This window comes from Emydura macquarii, unplaced genomic scaffold (genome assembly GCF_026122565.2).
Source record: "Emydura macquarii macquarii isolate MOO-44397 ecotype Brisbane River unplaced genomic scaffold, CSIRO-AGI_Emac_v2 contig_2948, whole genome shotgun sequence".
NCBI classification, from domain to species: domain Eukaryota; kingdom Metazoa; phylum Chordata; order Testudines; family Chelidae; genus Emydura; species Emydura macquarii.
The window spans coordinates 842043-858337 of record NW_027133085.1 but is presented as its reverse complement, the minus strand read 5'-3'; the positions used below and the strand labels follow the sequence as shown (position 1 = coordinate 858337).

At 40.0% G+C, this 16295-nt stretch overlaps 1 protein-coding gene across 1 annotated transcript in view; it reads right to left on the bottom strand.

Annotated features, from left to right (window-relative positions):
- Positions 1 to 403: 403 nt before the first annotated feature.
- Positions 404 to 16295, bottom strand: part of GABBR2 (gamma-aminobutyric acid type B receptor subunit 2) — a 761509-nt gene continuing 745617 nt past the window's right edge. Inside the window, exons 18-19 of the mRNA XM_067569912.1 lie at positions 5813 to 5930; positions 404 to 569 (exon numbers count right to left, since the gene is read on the bottom strand). Of these exons, the coding sequence (XP_067426013.1) occupies positions 404 to 569; positions 5813 to 5930 (284 nt within the window). The remainder of the gene's footprint in view (positions 570 to 5812; positions 5931 to 16295) is intronic.

Sequence of the window (16295 nt, the reverse complement as noted above, 5' to 3'; positions counted from 1 at the left end):
ATAAATGTTATAGCTCTACCGTTTTATTTTTCTTACATGGACGGCATACGGTTCCATGTTTTCAGCAGCCACAGTTGAGTGTTTTTTTAATTGTCTCATTTTTTGCAAGATTCATATTTCCCAGCCTCCTTGTTGCTAGTAGAAATTTGGGAAGAAATATTTTCAGTGACTTCTTTGTGAAGAAATAAAAACTCCATGAATAAGGCTACAGATCAAACTCCGAGTATCTCTTGCTCTTGCCTTTCCACATGAGTTACACTGGTACTCCCATGATGATGGCCTTAGCACGAGTTTCTCTGTGTGGTGAGAGCAAAAAGTATGTTTATAGCAGAGGTCTATGTCTGATGTTCAGTCCAGTCACTGAGTACTTAAAAGCAGGTCAGGAAGCTCTGATCTCCCATTTCTACAGGCCAGAAACCATCACTCGAAACGATGGTGGCACGTGTCTGTGCCGAGGACTGGCACTGGGGCTTACACACGGACTGGCACAGCTAGCGTCAACTCCTCCTATGGATGGCAAATAGGCATGGTGAAGAATGGGCAGTTGTAAAGACAATCGGCGCTGTATACTGCAGAGAAAGAAAAAAAGAGAGATGTTAGTAGAAGAGGAAAATTGAATACATCAAATGCTTGATGTCTCTGCAGGTTTCTCTATGAATATTTTTGCTGCCTTCTGCTATTACAGAGCGGGTTAATGCAAAGCACATTACATTTGCTGATGTTGAGATATTCCATTGCTGTTACCACCTTCCCTTTGGGGAGTTTTTTTTTTTTTGACAAACTAGACAAGACAAGAGAATCTAATGGTTTGTTCCAAGTATTCCACAACCGTCTAAAATTCCCAGCTATTTTGAGATTTAATATTAGACTGCTGATGTTTAGAAAAAACCTTTAGCTTGCAGTGAGGACAAACTAGCTAATAGAGCACACTCACAGGCTGATTTACCACCATGCTGAGCACTGGATAATTAGACAGACGAGAAACCGAATGAATGAGTTCCAATCTACGTGTATTTCTAGCCCAGAAACATTAGAATTAAAGATGTCAGTGTTGCAAATCCAGCTAAGGCAAATGAATGTGTACTGGGGTGTGGAAGCCCTGGATCACTTTGCATCTTTTTGTAGTGTTTGTCTACCTGTGCAGTTTGGGTCCAATCCAGTAAGATGTTGAGCACCCTCAAAGCCCAGTGAAGTTAATGGGAGCTGTGGCTGCTCAGCCCTCATGAAAACACCAAGCCACTTATGCCTAAATGTCTATTTTTGGAGCTTAACTTTAGGTACTCAGTTTTCCTAGTGGACTGGTTTTTACATCACAAAATCCCACCATCATAAATAGTAGTCTTAAAAGAGATGCTGAAGAGTGAAGACATGAAGTCTGGACTAATCTTTCCTCCCTGGAGGAGGACATGCCTCCAGAACAGAGCCGAGGCATACGAGCAGACTGTTATGTGGAAACCTGCATAATCTCTGCCTGTGGTCTTTCTGTACTGTGGATAAACAGAGACCTTGAGTTTCCAGGGCTGTCAATCTAGTACCTATCACAAGAACCAGAATTTTTTAGGGCTTGTCTACATGAGAGATTTTTCCATTTATACTGGTATTATTATTCTGGTATTGTTAAACTGTTATACTGGTATAAATCCTCACGTGGACGCTCTTGGTCCCGTATAAGAGTGCTTTTTTTGGTTCAGCTTCAACTGATTGCAAAGCGACAAAAGCTAACTGGAAAAAAGCTCTATTGTACCAGAATGTCCACATGCAGGATTATACCAGTACAACTATAGCACTTCACATTCAGACCCTATAGCCTTTCCAAGCATCAAAGCTGTTAGAAAAAATGTATGCCTGAGTGCTTGCCTTGCTTATTCAAATAGAGCTATATTTGTTGTTTTTACATTGTGCTGTCAAGTGGAGACAGATTACTAGTCGCCTATTGCTCTGCTCATGAACCAAAAATTAGTTACTATGGAGAATTTAAGTACAAATAAAATTGTCATCTTTATTCAGATTCTGCATTACTGTGCTGCAATACATCCCACAAACATAGGGGGTGAAAGTGATTGCAATCTGCAACACCATGGACAGACAGACTCTATTTAGGATTTCAGGGCTTTGCAGATTTCTTTTAAATGTTCTAAATGTTTGATGAAATGCAGTCCTACACTGTTTATCATGCTACTGATGGCATTACATCTAGTGGATTAAATTAAATCCACTTATTGTTACTCTGCTACTCGGTCCTGCTATTTTGGTGTATCAATTGAAATCATGCCCGTTCCCAAGGAGTGCAGAGGTGGCATGTTTGCTGCTTCCACATGCTGAATCTTTATTAGTTTGATGTTGCACTTTTTAATTGTGTTTTTGGTGCCAGGGTCAAACAGAGAATTGCCAAAGCTTATTTTCCCACCAGTGAAACTGCTTACTTTGACTATTACTGAGTCTTCATTAAAGAGCTATTTGAAGCTATTCCAAGAGAATCCAGTTGCATAATAGAGTGAATGCTATTTTTCACCCATTTAAATGTTAGCTATACTACAGACAAAGCATATTTAATTGACTACATCAATGTTGGCTGTAGTGGGTGGCAGTTTTGCTTTAACTGTACTTAAAATTTACTTTAACTTGAAATCTTTGTTTCAAGAGGGGTAGCCTCCAATAGGAGGATTGGAATAAAATTAACAGTTTATGCAAAAACTCTGTCTAAAAAAAATATCTAGCTCAAAGTTTGAAAGTGCAGGGGGTAAAATGTCTAAAGGGAGGGTAAAAGTAAAACTTCTACGGTTAGTTACTTTGTATGGAATTTGATTTAACTTGCTTTTCCTTACCTGCTTCCTGTGGCCATAGCCTTTCATGACTGCTCATGAGGTGTGTCAAGATAAAAATTGAGATTCTGGAATTAGGAGATATTCTGAAAATGTCTGGCTAACCTGGTGTTGGTGTAGGAGAGTTTATTATTTTATTATCTGTAGATTATACTGCAAACCCCTGTCATTGCTAAAGCTAGCCAATATGGATGCTCCAGGAGTATAATTCAAATTGAATTTAATGGGAGTTCAGTAGCAGCTACTACAGGACAGGGCACTGTATGGGGAATGGAATATAGATTGTTTGTCAGTTCTGTATGGAAGTATATTCTTTACGTTTATCAGGAACAAGTGAAACACTAGCAATAGTATAGGTTCAGTACTAGATGAGGATGGTAAAACTGTCAATCATGATGTGGAGAAGGAAGAAGCCTCTATATATAAATATTCCAGGATTGTCATTGTGTGTGTCATGCTGAAGCCTAGAATGGCTGAGTCAGTGTGAAGCATTGGAAACAGCTATGTGCATGGCTGAGACCTCTGTGTGTTCATACTATCACCAGGCTGAATCATCACTGGGTTTCACAGTCTGTTACCATCCAATTTTTAAGTTCTCAGCTATTTTGTCTTTAAGAATTATACCTGAGCAGAGTACAGCTACAGTAAGACATATAACTGTGGCATGCCAAGAGTCCACCTCAACCATTGGGGTAACTCAACCAATCATCCCCCTTAGTTTGCAGCTAATTTACTCTACATGCAACATGGTCATGGGTTGTATGAAGGAGACTGCACAGATGGTGGATTAATTGGCCCAACTGCCCCACCCATTTTCCCAGTTGCCACCGTTCTTCAAAACCATGCACACTACACACAACCCACACACACAGTAACCCCAGACACACACAACCCCTCATTCGCCACCTGCACCACATAACACACCACAAACGCATATAGCACCTTATGGCAGCACCCAACCTGGATCACCAACTGTCCAAATCAACACAAATCTCCCAGCACAAACCCTCCCCCATCCTGACACAAATCAACACAACCAGCACACGCACTAATTCCAAACATCACTCTGAAGACTAGAATATCGAAGTCAGTGTGAAGTCATTGAGACAGCTACAAGCACGGTTGGGAGCTCTTTTGTTTAGAATATCACCAGATTCAAACATCACTAAGATTTCCGGTAAGTTAGCAACCAATTGTTAAATTCTTACTCATTTGTGGCTTCCCCTCGTCCCCATGACTTTATGAATTATACTGGCATGACAGCACTGGCTTTTAGCTACTACTTCAATAAATATTTCTGTTCTGTGTTTGAAAGGATGATGTATTCACAGCTTACAATAATAATGAAATACTTTCTATTCCATCAGTAACTTGGGTGAGTGGGTGCTGACCAACAACGGTTATCCAGTCCAGCAGATTTTAAAATGTTTAATTTGCACCCAAGATTATTAAAAGAACTGGCTGAGGAGGTCTCTGAACCATTAATGTAGATTTTTAACAAACCTTGGAACCCTAGGGAAGTTCCAGAGGATGGGGAGAAAAAAAACCAAATGTTGCGCCAGTCTTTAAAAAGAATATTAAAATGGGATGGTAACGATAGGCTGGTTAGCCAGATATGTCCTTCGGTAGGACTTGTGGGGGCAAACAACATAAGTAGCTTTAAGATGGAAGTTGACACGTTTATGAACAGGATTATAGGACAAGGCTGCCTGTGCGGGGGACTGGAGTCTGACCTATGAGGTCCCTTCCAGTCCTATATAAATGTATGACTAGTTAGAGAAATGATCTAAAGCTTTGTTCATAGACATTGGCTTTCCTCTAGATACACTGATTTAACTCCTAGTAACATTCTTCAAGAAAAATACAATTTTAATATTCTGATTGAAAGTGACTAATCTAAATAGAAGACATTTCTGCAGTGATCAGTTTCATACATGCCTACAGCTTGTAGCCAATTAATGCTTTCAGTTAATATGCAGCTTTATGATAAAGGGCCAAATTTTTAATTATTCAAATATAGTGGTAATGCTGAGAGGGAATGTAAAATAAAACTCTTCTTTTTACATTGCAAAACTTCAGAACTTAAAGACCTGTCAGTGTATAGGCTGATAATAAAAGGAAGAGAATTGATTTTTGGTTAGTACAAAAAGTATCAGTTGACATTTTTCAAAGTAAATGGTCATACTGTCTCTTAGGTTTGTGTGAAGAGGAAATATTGAACTATTTTAATTCTAGTTCTCTGGAGTAAATAATTATTCTAGGCTCACATTCCTGAGGTCTATGTTGCTGAATTTTACTGGGTGTTGCTAAAGCTGTGAATTGTTAAACTGCCTCACCAACATGTGGTTCAAAGCAGTTCTAACTACCTCAACCTTTAATTCACTTTTGGCCAAATTAATAATCTGAAAGACACATACTTTTGTGAATTGACCAAATATTTTACCTGGTATATTTTTCCATTGACAAAATGCATGGCCCATTTAGGTCCCTGTGGATTTTCCTGTATCAGGGCAATATAGGTATAGTCAAATCCATGCTTCTGTTGATTTGGTCATCACATAGCATAACATTTTGTTGGGAGGGGAGGAAAGGGGGGTGGGGGGGGGAGGGGCCAGAAGGTTGTGAGGGTTAGTTAGTGCCTATATAGTACTTTGAACATATGAAGTGCTCTGAAAATCAGGCTGTAGGTGTCCCAATCACTGTCACCCCAATTTAGTGGAGAGTTCTGCAAATATTGCCATTAAATGTGTGAGTGATCAAGTAATAAAAAAGGATCAAAATCCATATGCACAATGAGCCTAAATTAAGGTTGAAGAGGCAGACTCAAAAGCTGTCATTTCCTAACTTTTGAGTGCTTTTAGCCTTTTTTGTGTAATTTGTATATAGATCAGCATGGTAAAATGGCCAAAATTTTACTCTCCTGCTAAAAAAATGTTCTCAAGTCCTCTTTGCATTTACCAGTAAGCTGTTTTCAGCAATACGCTACTTACTGTTCTGGAGAGTTGATGTCTTCTATAGGATCTTTGCTTGTTCTGGAGGGCTCTGTTGTGCTCCACTGTGCTTGTGGATTTTGATCAAGGTGATTTTTCAAAACAGCTTTCTCACCATCTAGACGGGGTGCAAAATGTTTAAATTGCATTTATTATGATGAAATGGAAATGTATTTTTAAATGGTTTCCTTTTAAAACTTTTGACATGTTCTTAGTGGCATGAAGTGAACCCTTCCATGCTCTCCAGTTCAACACCATCGCTAATTTCACTGCAACTCTCAGCCTTTTTCTTCTTTCCCTCACCTCCATTGGTTGGTGCCCACTTCCAACTTCTCCCTTTCTTCCACACCTGATTCCTTCAGTCCTTTCTCCCTTTGTTCTGTCTGACTCACCAATTCCAAAGCTGGCTCAGTGCTCACATCTTTCACCTTCATCCCCTGCTCTCAATGGCTCTGAGCACCTCTGGACAAAATTAGGGACTTTACCGTAATCTCACTGTAACCTCATTCTCTCATCTTTCAGAGCTGCTGTATTCCTTCACAGGAATATTCCCTGTTGTTTCTCCTCTCTTACTTACTAATGCACTAGTAACCCAGATAAACGCTGTTTCCATTGTCCAACCATCTCTTTAATGCCCCTCCCCCCAACACTTGCCCAATTCTGCAAAGAAAAAATTGACACAATCTGGCGATACCATTCATTTTCCCAAGCCACCCAATTAATCACGTCTTTTATTTCTCTCCCCTTCTCTTGTTTTTGTGCATCTTTCCATGTAGCCATTGATCGATGCCACCCTGAAGAGACTGACGGGGGACATTTCCCCTCAGTATTTTTACTGTCTTGACCATCTACGTGCTGTTGCAGGATGAATGTATTCTCACTCCTGGTCCCAGACGTTATTTCTTTCAGTGTGATTTTAGCACTGTATTGCCCTACACTTAGAGCTCCTGTCTTTATGTGCAAAAAGCTACCCTCTCCTCATTTGAATCTTTCCTTAAAATATTCTATGAAGCCTATCGATGTTAATTCTCCCGTGGAATAAGTGTGCAACATTTCCAGGGCTGGATTAAGGCAATCTGGGGCAGGAGTCAGGTTCTAATAAGTGGAACTCCAGTAGTCCTACTTTCCCTGAGCCCCTGAGGTCACTTACATAAGAAATTTAAAAAATGCATAGGAGACTTATCTGTTTGATATAATTTCGAATTAGGGGACCTTCTCAAATATTAATGTGTATCTTATCTCAGTGGGACTGAGGCAATAGGCTGCCATTAGCAAAGGTAGCCACTGACTCTATTCACCTGCTTCTTGCAGTGCGCATCTTTGCATCTGACAACAGCATAACAGGCCGCCATCTTCCCTAAGGGCAGCCTGGCTTCACTCCCTTTGAACTCTTTGGGGGACAGTGGCCATCTTTGCTAAGAGCAGTATGTGGGCTAAATCCCACAGAGAAAAATGGGAGATGACAGTCATTTTGAGAAGGCTGTCTTAACTGTGGGTTGCTTATGATGTCAGTCCCACTGAGAACAATGCCATTTTGAAAGAGGACAATTCTTGGTGAGATTCTTTAAAGAAGATTTTATGTGCCTGCCACTGTTGAAGGAGAAATTTGAAGTCATGAAGAAAAATGGCAAAAAATTACCCTTAATCCTAAATATTTCTGTGTTTTAAAAAACTACTTCTTGTGCCAGATCTATTCAACAAAGAGGAAGAAAGGCTATGTGCATGTGTACGCAGGGGAACGTGGAAGGAAGGAAATTTGGCATGTGTGTACATGAGAATGTGGAGGTCAGGAATTTGGGGGGTGTGGGTAGAGGAATGTGGAGGGCAGACAGGATGAGGTAAGTGGGGTGTAGACTCTAGCTGCTTTCCACTGCTCTGACAATGCAAAGCAGCTGTAAATCTAGTTTAACTAATAAGTTTTCTTGGTCTGTTTTGTGCTCCAGAGCAGTGTAAAGGAGCTACAGCATGCCAGTGAATCGATCCAAAAATTTAAAATAAAATTTAAGGTTGACATTTGTTTCTTCAAATCTTTAGCAATATCACATGGTTATGTTCTCTTTACTGTTCATATATGAGAAGTTTAATCATTGAAAAAGATAATTCCCAGACAGAAAGCTACACTAAAATGGAGTTAAGGTTAACAGTACAGATTAGTAATTTAGAGTAAAACCTATATGGGGCTGCTATAATTATCTCAAAAAGAAGCATTATAAAACCAAGAAATTCGGTCAAGAGTAAACTTGAAAGAATCCAAAAATCTTAACAGGTAAGACATGCAAATAACTATGGCTGTAGTAGAGCCATAAGGAAAAAATATGAAAAATTTTAATTTGTCTTTAAAATCAGTCTCATCTAATTTGGGAACACAAGCATTATTGTATGGTTATTGCATGGTGCCACTACAGGACAGAAGTAAGGTTATTTGAGTGCCTTTATTGTGGCTTTTTATAATGGAATTGATTTATATAGGTGGCCCATGCTCTAATCTCACTATTATGGAAATGTGTTAGTTGTGTAAAGACTTCCTGAATGGACGGAAGCATCCACACATCAGGTGACCTTTAAGACAAAGGGGGTCAGATACTTAGTGTAAAATGGCCTACCTGCACTGACTGCAGTACAGCTATTCTTATACCGGCTGAGGATCTGGTCCCAGGACTATAAAGTCTTTTGAGCTAATTAGGTTTAAATTTAGCCTAAATAAAACAGATTTTTGCTGAAGCTTGCAGCTTCATATGGAGTCTTTAAATCTAATTTTTGAAGACAGTGATGGAAATTTTATTACTGGGAAATCTGGAAATAAGGGACTGATCATTGCTAGACATACAAGACACTGTTTTACTCTTAAGTCTCGTGTTCACAGGGAGCAGTGACTCAGAATATAGAATGGAACAAAATTGGGGAAAGGACATTTAAAAAAACCAGAGTAGTGAAATTTTAAATTGACAAATTATAAACTTCACAGAAATGATCGGATCCAAACATTATGAACATGATTGTCCTTCAGCCACACTAACAGGCACTGGGATAACAAGCAATTTGCAGGTGGAGTCTTTAAAACATCTACAATTGGACACTGCAAATGTAAGGGAGCTTTGTGTCCATGCTTTCTGAACCCTACTGGATCTTCTTAGTCTCAAGATAACTTCAAGACCAGTGATTGCCTTACTAGTGTGGAAACTGAGAGATGATGATCAGAAACCAAAAGAGGGAATGAAAGATTGTAATAGAGTATGTATAAATCTATTAAAAGTATTTGTTTCTAATACACTGGAAACACTATCAGTGTTCTCTAGAACAGAATAGTTGGTGCCCTTTGCAGCAGTTCTAGTTAAGGCAAAATGGCTGTATACTACACAGTCACACAGACAGATTATAATGACATGTGATGGACTATGATGATGAGGCTAAAAATATTATGTCTCTTCCTGAGAAATGGAGTGAGGTTGGATTAGACTTCATGTACAGCGTGATGTTTTAAAATGTACATGACAGAATGTCAGTCTGTTTCTCAATAAAGCTCTTAAAATTAAAAGTGAATGCCCACTCTCACATTTTAACTAACTGGCATATTTATGAAGAGAAACCCACGTGGCTAGATAGTCAAACGGGTGAAATTCTGCTTAGTTATATCAATGTAAACCAGAGTCAATGAAGACACTCTTGGGATTAGACTGGTGTAACAGACCGGAATACAGCCCACATTCTGTTCTCTCTATTTTTATAGAGCTTCTGCATTTCTAATGTGTTCCAAATCCTTTGTGATCCTTCCTCTAGGCAAGGGATATTTCAATAGAATTGTATTTTGATGCAGGAACTGAACAAGAAGTGGTCTGTGTCACAGTTACATGGCTAGCTGCCTCTGTTCCCTTTCTGGTCTCTGAGTGCACCCCCTCAGGTGCCAGGTCTTATGCCTTTATCTGTTCTGGGGTGGAATTCCAAAATTCTCCCACTCTCAGATAGGGCCTGGTGTTACAGTACCCTGTGAGTCAACTATTCTTATCCAGCAGGTCTGACTGAGTTCAGGGCACTTGTGGTTCTTCCGTTTGGGAGTCTGTGACCTATGCTTTATACATTATTCAGCCAGCCTTCTTAAAACAAGTATTGTTTATTTTAAACAATAGAAACAAGGCATTTTAGAGAAAAAGTATTGAAAACAAATAGCTGACATGTACATCCGACTTATCACCCCATGATGGTAACCTAGGCAGGGCTAGCTCCTTCAGAGTCCCCCACTGTGGTGAGTCTTAGTCTGGTTTCCCCAAACAGCTAGATAGGAAGTAAAAATCATCAAAGCTAATAGTCCTGGCATTGTCCCTGTACAGTCCTCAAATGTTTGCAAGGTGGTGGTTTATCTTAAGCCATTCTTTCCCTTCCTGCCTGTTTTGTCAGACACACAGTCTCCTCTTGTGTTAAGCCCACACAGTCACACAGCAAAGATCTCAACCAGGTCAACAGACAATATTCATACATCATTACAGAGCAGCTCCAAATCCATCACAGGTGGTTGTTTGCTACATGTGAAAAGAGTGACTGGTTGCAAGCATAAAGACAACATGGAAAAAGGCATGATGGTGTGAACAGGAGAAGGACACAATGGCTACGATGGAGTAGAGGAAATGAGATGATGAGTAGCAAAACACTAGAGAAAAAATGCACATTGCAACAGAGCTACAGAAAGCTTTACAAAGGCTGAATCTTGGTTTTTGTGTATTATTTCTATTGCTATAGCAGCTAGCACATGGAAACTCCAGTCAGAGGCCCTGTTGTGTTCAGCTCTGTAATACCTGTAAAATATCCCTAAGGAGCTTATAATCAAGATTAATAATAATGAGACAAAACAGATGTTGAAACAAGCCAGTGGGTTGTGGTGTCAGGGATGGAGGATGGGGTTACAGTATTCTGAGTGTTTTTGTGCGGCCAAACGGGTAGAAGCAAAGATTTTCAGTGCATTTTATGGGATGGACTGATAGTGCAGTGGATGAGAAGGAAGGCGGAGGCTAGAGTGGATGAGGTTACTTTAGCTGAGGCAAGAAATGATCATACAACATGGACACGGATTTAGTTGTAGGGAAGGACAAAATGTAGAGATGTTATAAAGAAAGAAATGATGGGCTTTGCTGGCCTAGAGGTGAGGGTTGAAGAATAGAAAGGATCTAACACTAGTTAATATAAGAAGTCTAACATCTTGGGTAAGGAGGTGGAGGGTAGGCAAGAGAGCTGAAGTGTGCTGCTGCTGCGGCCACTGCTGTCATGTGGATTCAGCTTTTATTTTCTATACATCACATTTTCATGTATATTGTTCTTGGCATTTGCATAAAAGCCTTGTGGTGTCTATAAGCAGATGCATTAGTCAGGAACATTTTTTCTTTCAGAGATTAAAACAACATTTGATGCAGAGCTGAATAAGGTGACAGTGTAACATGCTGACTATACAAACCAATTACATTAACAAAGTTAAAATTGGCAAATCTTAGAAATTCAGGATGGGAGAGACCTCTGGCTTACCTAGTCCATTCTTCTTTTAGAGCATTATTGTTACCCATACTACATTTCCTAGCACATTCTCTAGCACCTGGCATGGGCCACTATCGGAAGACAGGATACTGGGTTACACGGGCCATTGGTCTGACCCTGACACTTAAAATTGCCTTCTTTCCTCTTCAAGGTGCTGTTTGTTACAACAGGATGTCAAGCCTAGTCTAACTGAATGGGTGGCACTGGAATGTTCTAACTCACTTCAAAATTGAATTTCCATTAGCTGAAGGCTGTTTCTAAAGCACTCCACATTCTCAGACCTCATGCAGGTACTTAAGAAGTCTGAATAAATAATGCCTCGGCATTTTCTATTCAGAGAGCAGTGGCAAGAGAGCCAGGGAGATATCAAGTACTTTATATGATTGGAAAAGCAAAATCCAGTGCCCAATTGTTATTGAAAGCCAGAAAGCTTTGGCAAAGGACCTTTATTCATCTTTGGTAGAGAACTGAATTCCAATTACAAAACTAAATTTCATATGTAATTTTAAATCTCAGTTATTTGTACTGTTGTAGTTTTATTAAAACCCTTTGTCACTAAGCTTAAGTAGCAACAGCCTTCTAATGGTTTATTACTTGATGAAAGTGCTTCTGTTTACCCTATTTCTCACAGTTTGAACATTACTTTTCATTCTATTCAGAAACATATTTTACACTCCACTCATTAATAGCTATAAGCCTAATACTGACTTGAGGAAAACTGGCAGGTTAAAATTCATACAGTTTTAAAACCAAATAACCTGGCTATATTGTTAAAGGAATCAGAAATTTTCAACCTGATTTTTAAAAAAAAATCTACTTTAATTGTGCACATTTATGCTCTTTGTTTCTTTTGGATAGTGAACGCAGATTAGTCAATTTCTTTGTCAGCAATTTCTAATGAATTTCATATCCTGGGATGATAAGCAGGAGATGACAATGTGCAGACTGGAAACACTGCACCTTTTAAAAATAAGTCATCTTCTCTGAAAAGAAGACAATAAAATGACCATATTCTCAGCTGGGGTAAATGACATAGCTCCACTGAAACTACTTCCCAGCAGCTGACAATCTGGCCCAACCCCTCTAATGAGGTTATGCTTTGAAACCTGGGCAAAATTCTACTCTCATTCCACTGTGAATGTGAAGAAACTCCATTTATTCCAGATTACATCGGTGTAAACGAGAGCAGAAACTGAACTATCTACATTTTGGCCCTAAATGGACATCGCAGCCATTGTTATGCCTGTTGTGGTATTGGAGTCACAGTATTATGGTAGCCCAGTAGGGGTGGGACCCCATTCGCTAGGCTGTGAAAAGGAAGTCCCCATTTTGAAGCAGTGTCCCTTTCAAGTCATATACATCTCATTTTTGAAAGCTTTTGAATCTATCTGTGGTTCAGTCTCATGGTTAATGCCTTCATCAAAGTAACTTCACTGAGGTAACATTTCTCTCTTCTCTCACAAATGAATTTCTCTTTTTCCCCTGCAGTGACTAGCACCCTGCTTTTGAAGTTTGTTTTTCTTTGAGCTATTTCTAAAAGAAGAAAAGTTGTAACACTAAAAACATTGGAGACTGGTGAAAACTGACAGTAGATAAGCAAACCTGACATGCAAAGGTGTATTCTGAGACAATTTACAGCAGCAAGTAAAGATTATACTGTTTCTGACTCAAAACATGATAGGTAATACTTTCCCTGAGCAAAATATGGTGCTAAAAAGAGAGAATTTGCTAATGTGAAAGGCAAAAAGCTAGAGTTCTCTTAAGAGGGGGGAAAAGAGTTGCATATCATTGCCTTTTAACTTCTTTCTGTACTTCCCATATGCAGGTATGATTCATGCAGCTTACTGTATAGATGCAGAAATAAATCAAGGGATTCTATTGGAGAAGATAGAGCTTGGTTTATATCAAAACTCCTGTCATCCATGAATCATTTATTATTTCTTATCTACTTAAATGCCAAACACAATGTTAATACATCATTAAGACTGCATATTTAAAATGATAAAAATGTCAGTAAACGAAAGATTCAGAATTCCTACAGCAACATTACAAATATGATTTCTTCTGTTTTTCTTTCTTCAAATTCAACTCTCATATACATGTATTCAATTCTGATTGACTTCTGTGGGATTTATGCACATGTATTTGAGGACAGAATTTGCCCTTATAAAGAAAAAGAGACGAAAAGCTCAGGAGTCACAAAGCTTCCATTTCCAGCTGTGAAAAGGATTAACAAAAGATCAAGGGGAACCTTCCTTTAGCAGATATAATCAATAGCTCTTTAGAAGTAAACCAGGTACCAGTGAAGTAATGAAAGAAATAACCTAACAGCTATAGTAAGTGCAGGTCTACTCTGAAAAGCAACTTTTAAAATGGCATAGCAGAGTTTGTCATCTTGTCATTTACTTGCTCATTTGCAAGTAAAAGGAGGGTTGAGACCCTGTGCTGCACTTCCTGGAGACACAGCAGAGAAGGCACAGCCCAAGGGAAGAGGAGTCTGATGTGCTCCAGAGCACTACATGGCTCCTGACACACATCTGAGGAGCCCTAGGATTGCTGTAATTTATGGCAGCATCCTTAGGGCTGCTTCACAGACTGGAGCAACCCAGAAACTCTGTAGCAGCATGCAATTAAGAGATGCCTCCTCCTTCCTTCACAGGGACCTTTCCTGTCCCTGGCACACCCTCTACACTGGGACAGCATGGAACCACTTATGGCAGATCTATGCTATGCAAGTGCCAGGGTAATTCTCCCCTGCGCCCTCGAGCACAGTTCTGGCTCCTGCACACTGTCAAAGTGGTTAGGGTGGGGTTAAAATCTGTCCTTGTTTTTCTAAATGCCAATCTGGGAAACTCAACCTGGAGTCTGAAAATCAAACTGGTCTCTCCTTGCTTGTATCTCATCACCAATAGTAAATATTCTGTAGGTCAAATTCTGCTCCCACGGGTGTTGTACACAATGTGATTGAGGATGGAATATAGTGCTACCACTGGAACACAGCTAGCAATTCTGTTAGTAGGCAAGCCAGAACAGAATCTGTTTCTGTCACCCATAACTGTGCAATGCTAGCAAAAGCAATGCATTCAAAGAAAATAAACCATCTGAAGAAGATAACAAATAGAGTTGATGGTATGTTACAGGTGAAAACATTTATATTTGGTTTGGGAAGCCATTTGATTCTGCATAGCAGAGACTCCAAAAATGAGTTCATGCCAAACTCATGCCAGGAACCGACAGCTGGGACTTACTGCAAATACATCTTTTAGAACAGAGGGATCCTGTAGCCTGGAGACTGGCTTAAGGGATAACCACCATGCCTACAAGAGCAGAGGCAAATGATACACACAATGATTTTGCGGTGCCCAATCTGCTCCCCCATACAATCCCTGGAACTACATCACAGCTCCAGTCTGCTGCTACTTCTCTTCTTTATTGTCCTGCTTCCTCACTTTCTCCATGTACCTGCAGGTCTGACACATACTATGGAATTATTGAACACGTCCCATCCCCTGTGCCCAGACATTGGCTATTCCCCCGCCCCCAGGTGAGACATGTGGCCAAACTCACGCCAATACACCCTTTGCATCAAAACACATTATTTAACATTACCCGTCCACATCTAGGTAGGGGCTCACAACAATTTCACAAATATGTTTTCCTTGTCTATTCTAAAAAGCAACAGGGTCAAGCCACGGTGACCACCTTTCTTTAGGGCACTGGCATCTCTAAATTCAGAATTCACCTGCTCTAAAACTTCCCTGGTCAAAGATATGTTATGGTGTGCTGTAAGCCAGCAGGCATAACATTTCCAGTTAGACACTTGGGAAACTCAGCTAAGAGACTGTCATAGCTTCCGGCCCCACAACTTTAATAACAAAGGGCTTTTGAGGGTTCTTCATTATCTAAACTTTTAGAAGGCTTTGGTTTGGCTAGAGCAAACAATGGGGTTTGTATTCTGACCACAGCAATGAATTAGTTCACAACAAAGAACTAGCTTGGATACAAAAAGATTCTTGTGACTGGAAGCAGAGTTTCAAGATTACGAGATTAGTAGCAGTTAATAATACAGTCAGTTATCCACTTAGAAAGTTTCTGTAGAAATTACAGCTCCTGTTGTTCTGTCCGCAATTGAGACACACAATCTGGAAGTCTTCTTGAAAGGTTTGATTAATATGGAAATGAGAAGGTACTTTTGGCAAATTGTGGTCATAATGTAACCAGGTCTCTGAAATATATTGTGAATGAGGGTACATCATGAGAACACCTATTTCCCCCACTCATTGAGCCGATGTGATGGCAACCAGAAATGCTGTTTTCATTGCTCAAAGGAGGAGTAAGCCATAGGTTCAAACAGTGGTCTTGTAAGGCATTTAAGAACCAAACTGGTCCTAAGCCTGAGTAGGGCATTTAACTGGTGGAAAAAGGTTGTCTAGGCTTTTAAGGAACATAATTGTCATAGAGTGGGCCAATACAGAGTATTTATTGGAGGATGGAAGGCTGTGATGGCTGCCAGATGAACTCTAACGGAGCTCAGCAATAACCCTGAGGCCTATAGTTCTACAATGTAGTCCTGTATGTCTGGCAGCAATGAGGCTGTTGGTGCAATGTGCTTGAGATTGCATCAGTGGGCAAATCTTGTCCATTTTAGTAAAATAAAAGTTCTGATTCCTTAGAGGGAACGTAATGATTTTTGACCGCCCTCTTCCACTTGGGAGGAATTGAGGCCAGAGCATGCCAGATGACATTTGCAGGATCCAGGAGTACCTCGTTGACTGGCAGTGCTGAGAAGACATTATGGAGGATGCCGAGTAGCTTATGATTCAGTTCTTCAATCTCCTTTAGGGGGATCTGTACAGATTCCACAGCCCTCCTGGTGAGATACTGAAACTGCTTAAAATTATCAGCCAGGGATGGTGGAGATGGCATGACAGCTTCATCCGGGAATGAAGAAGAGATGTTTGAAGTT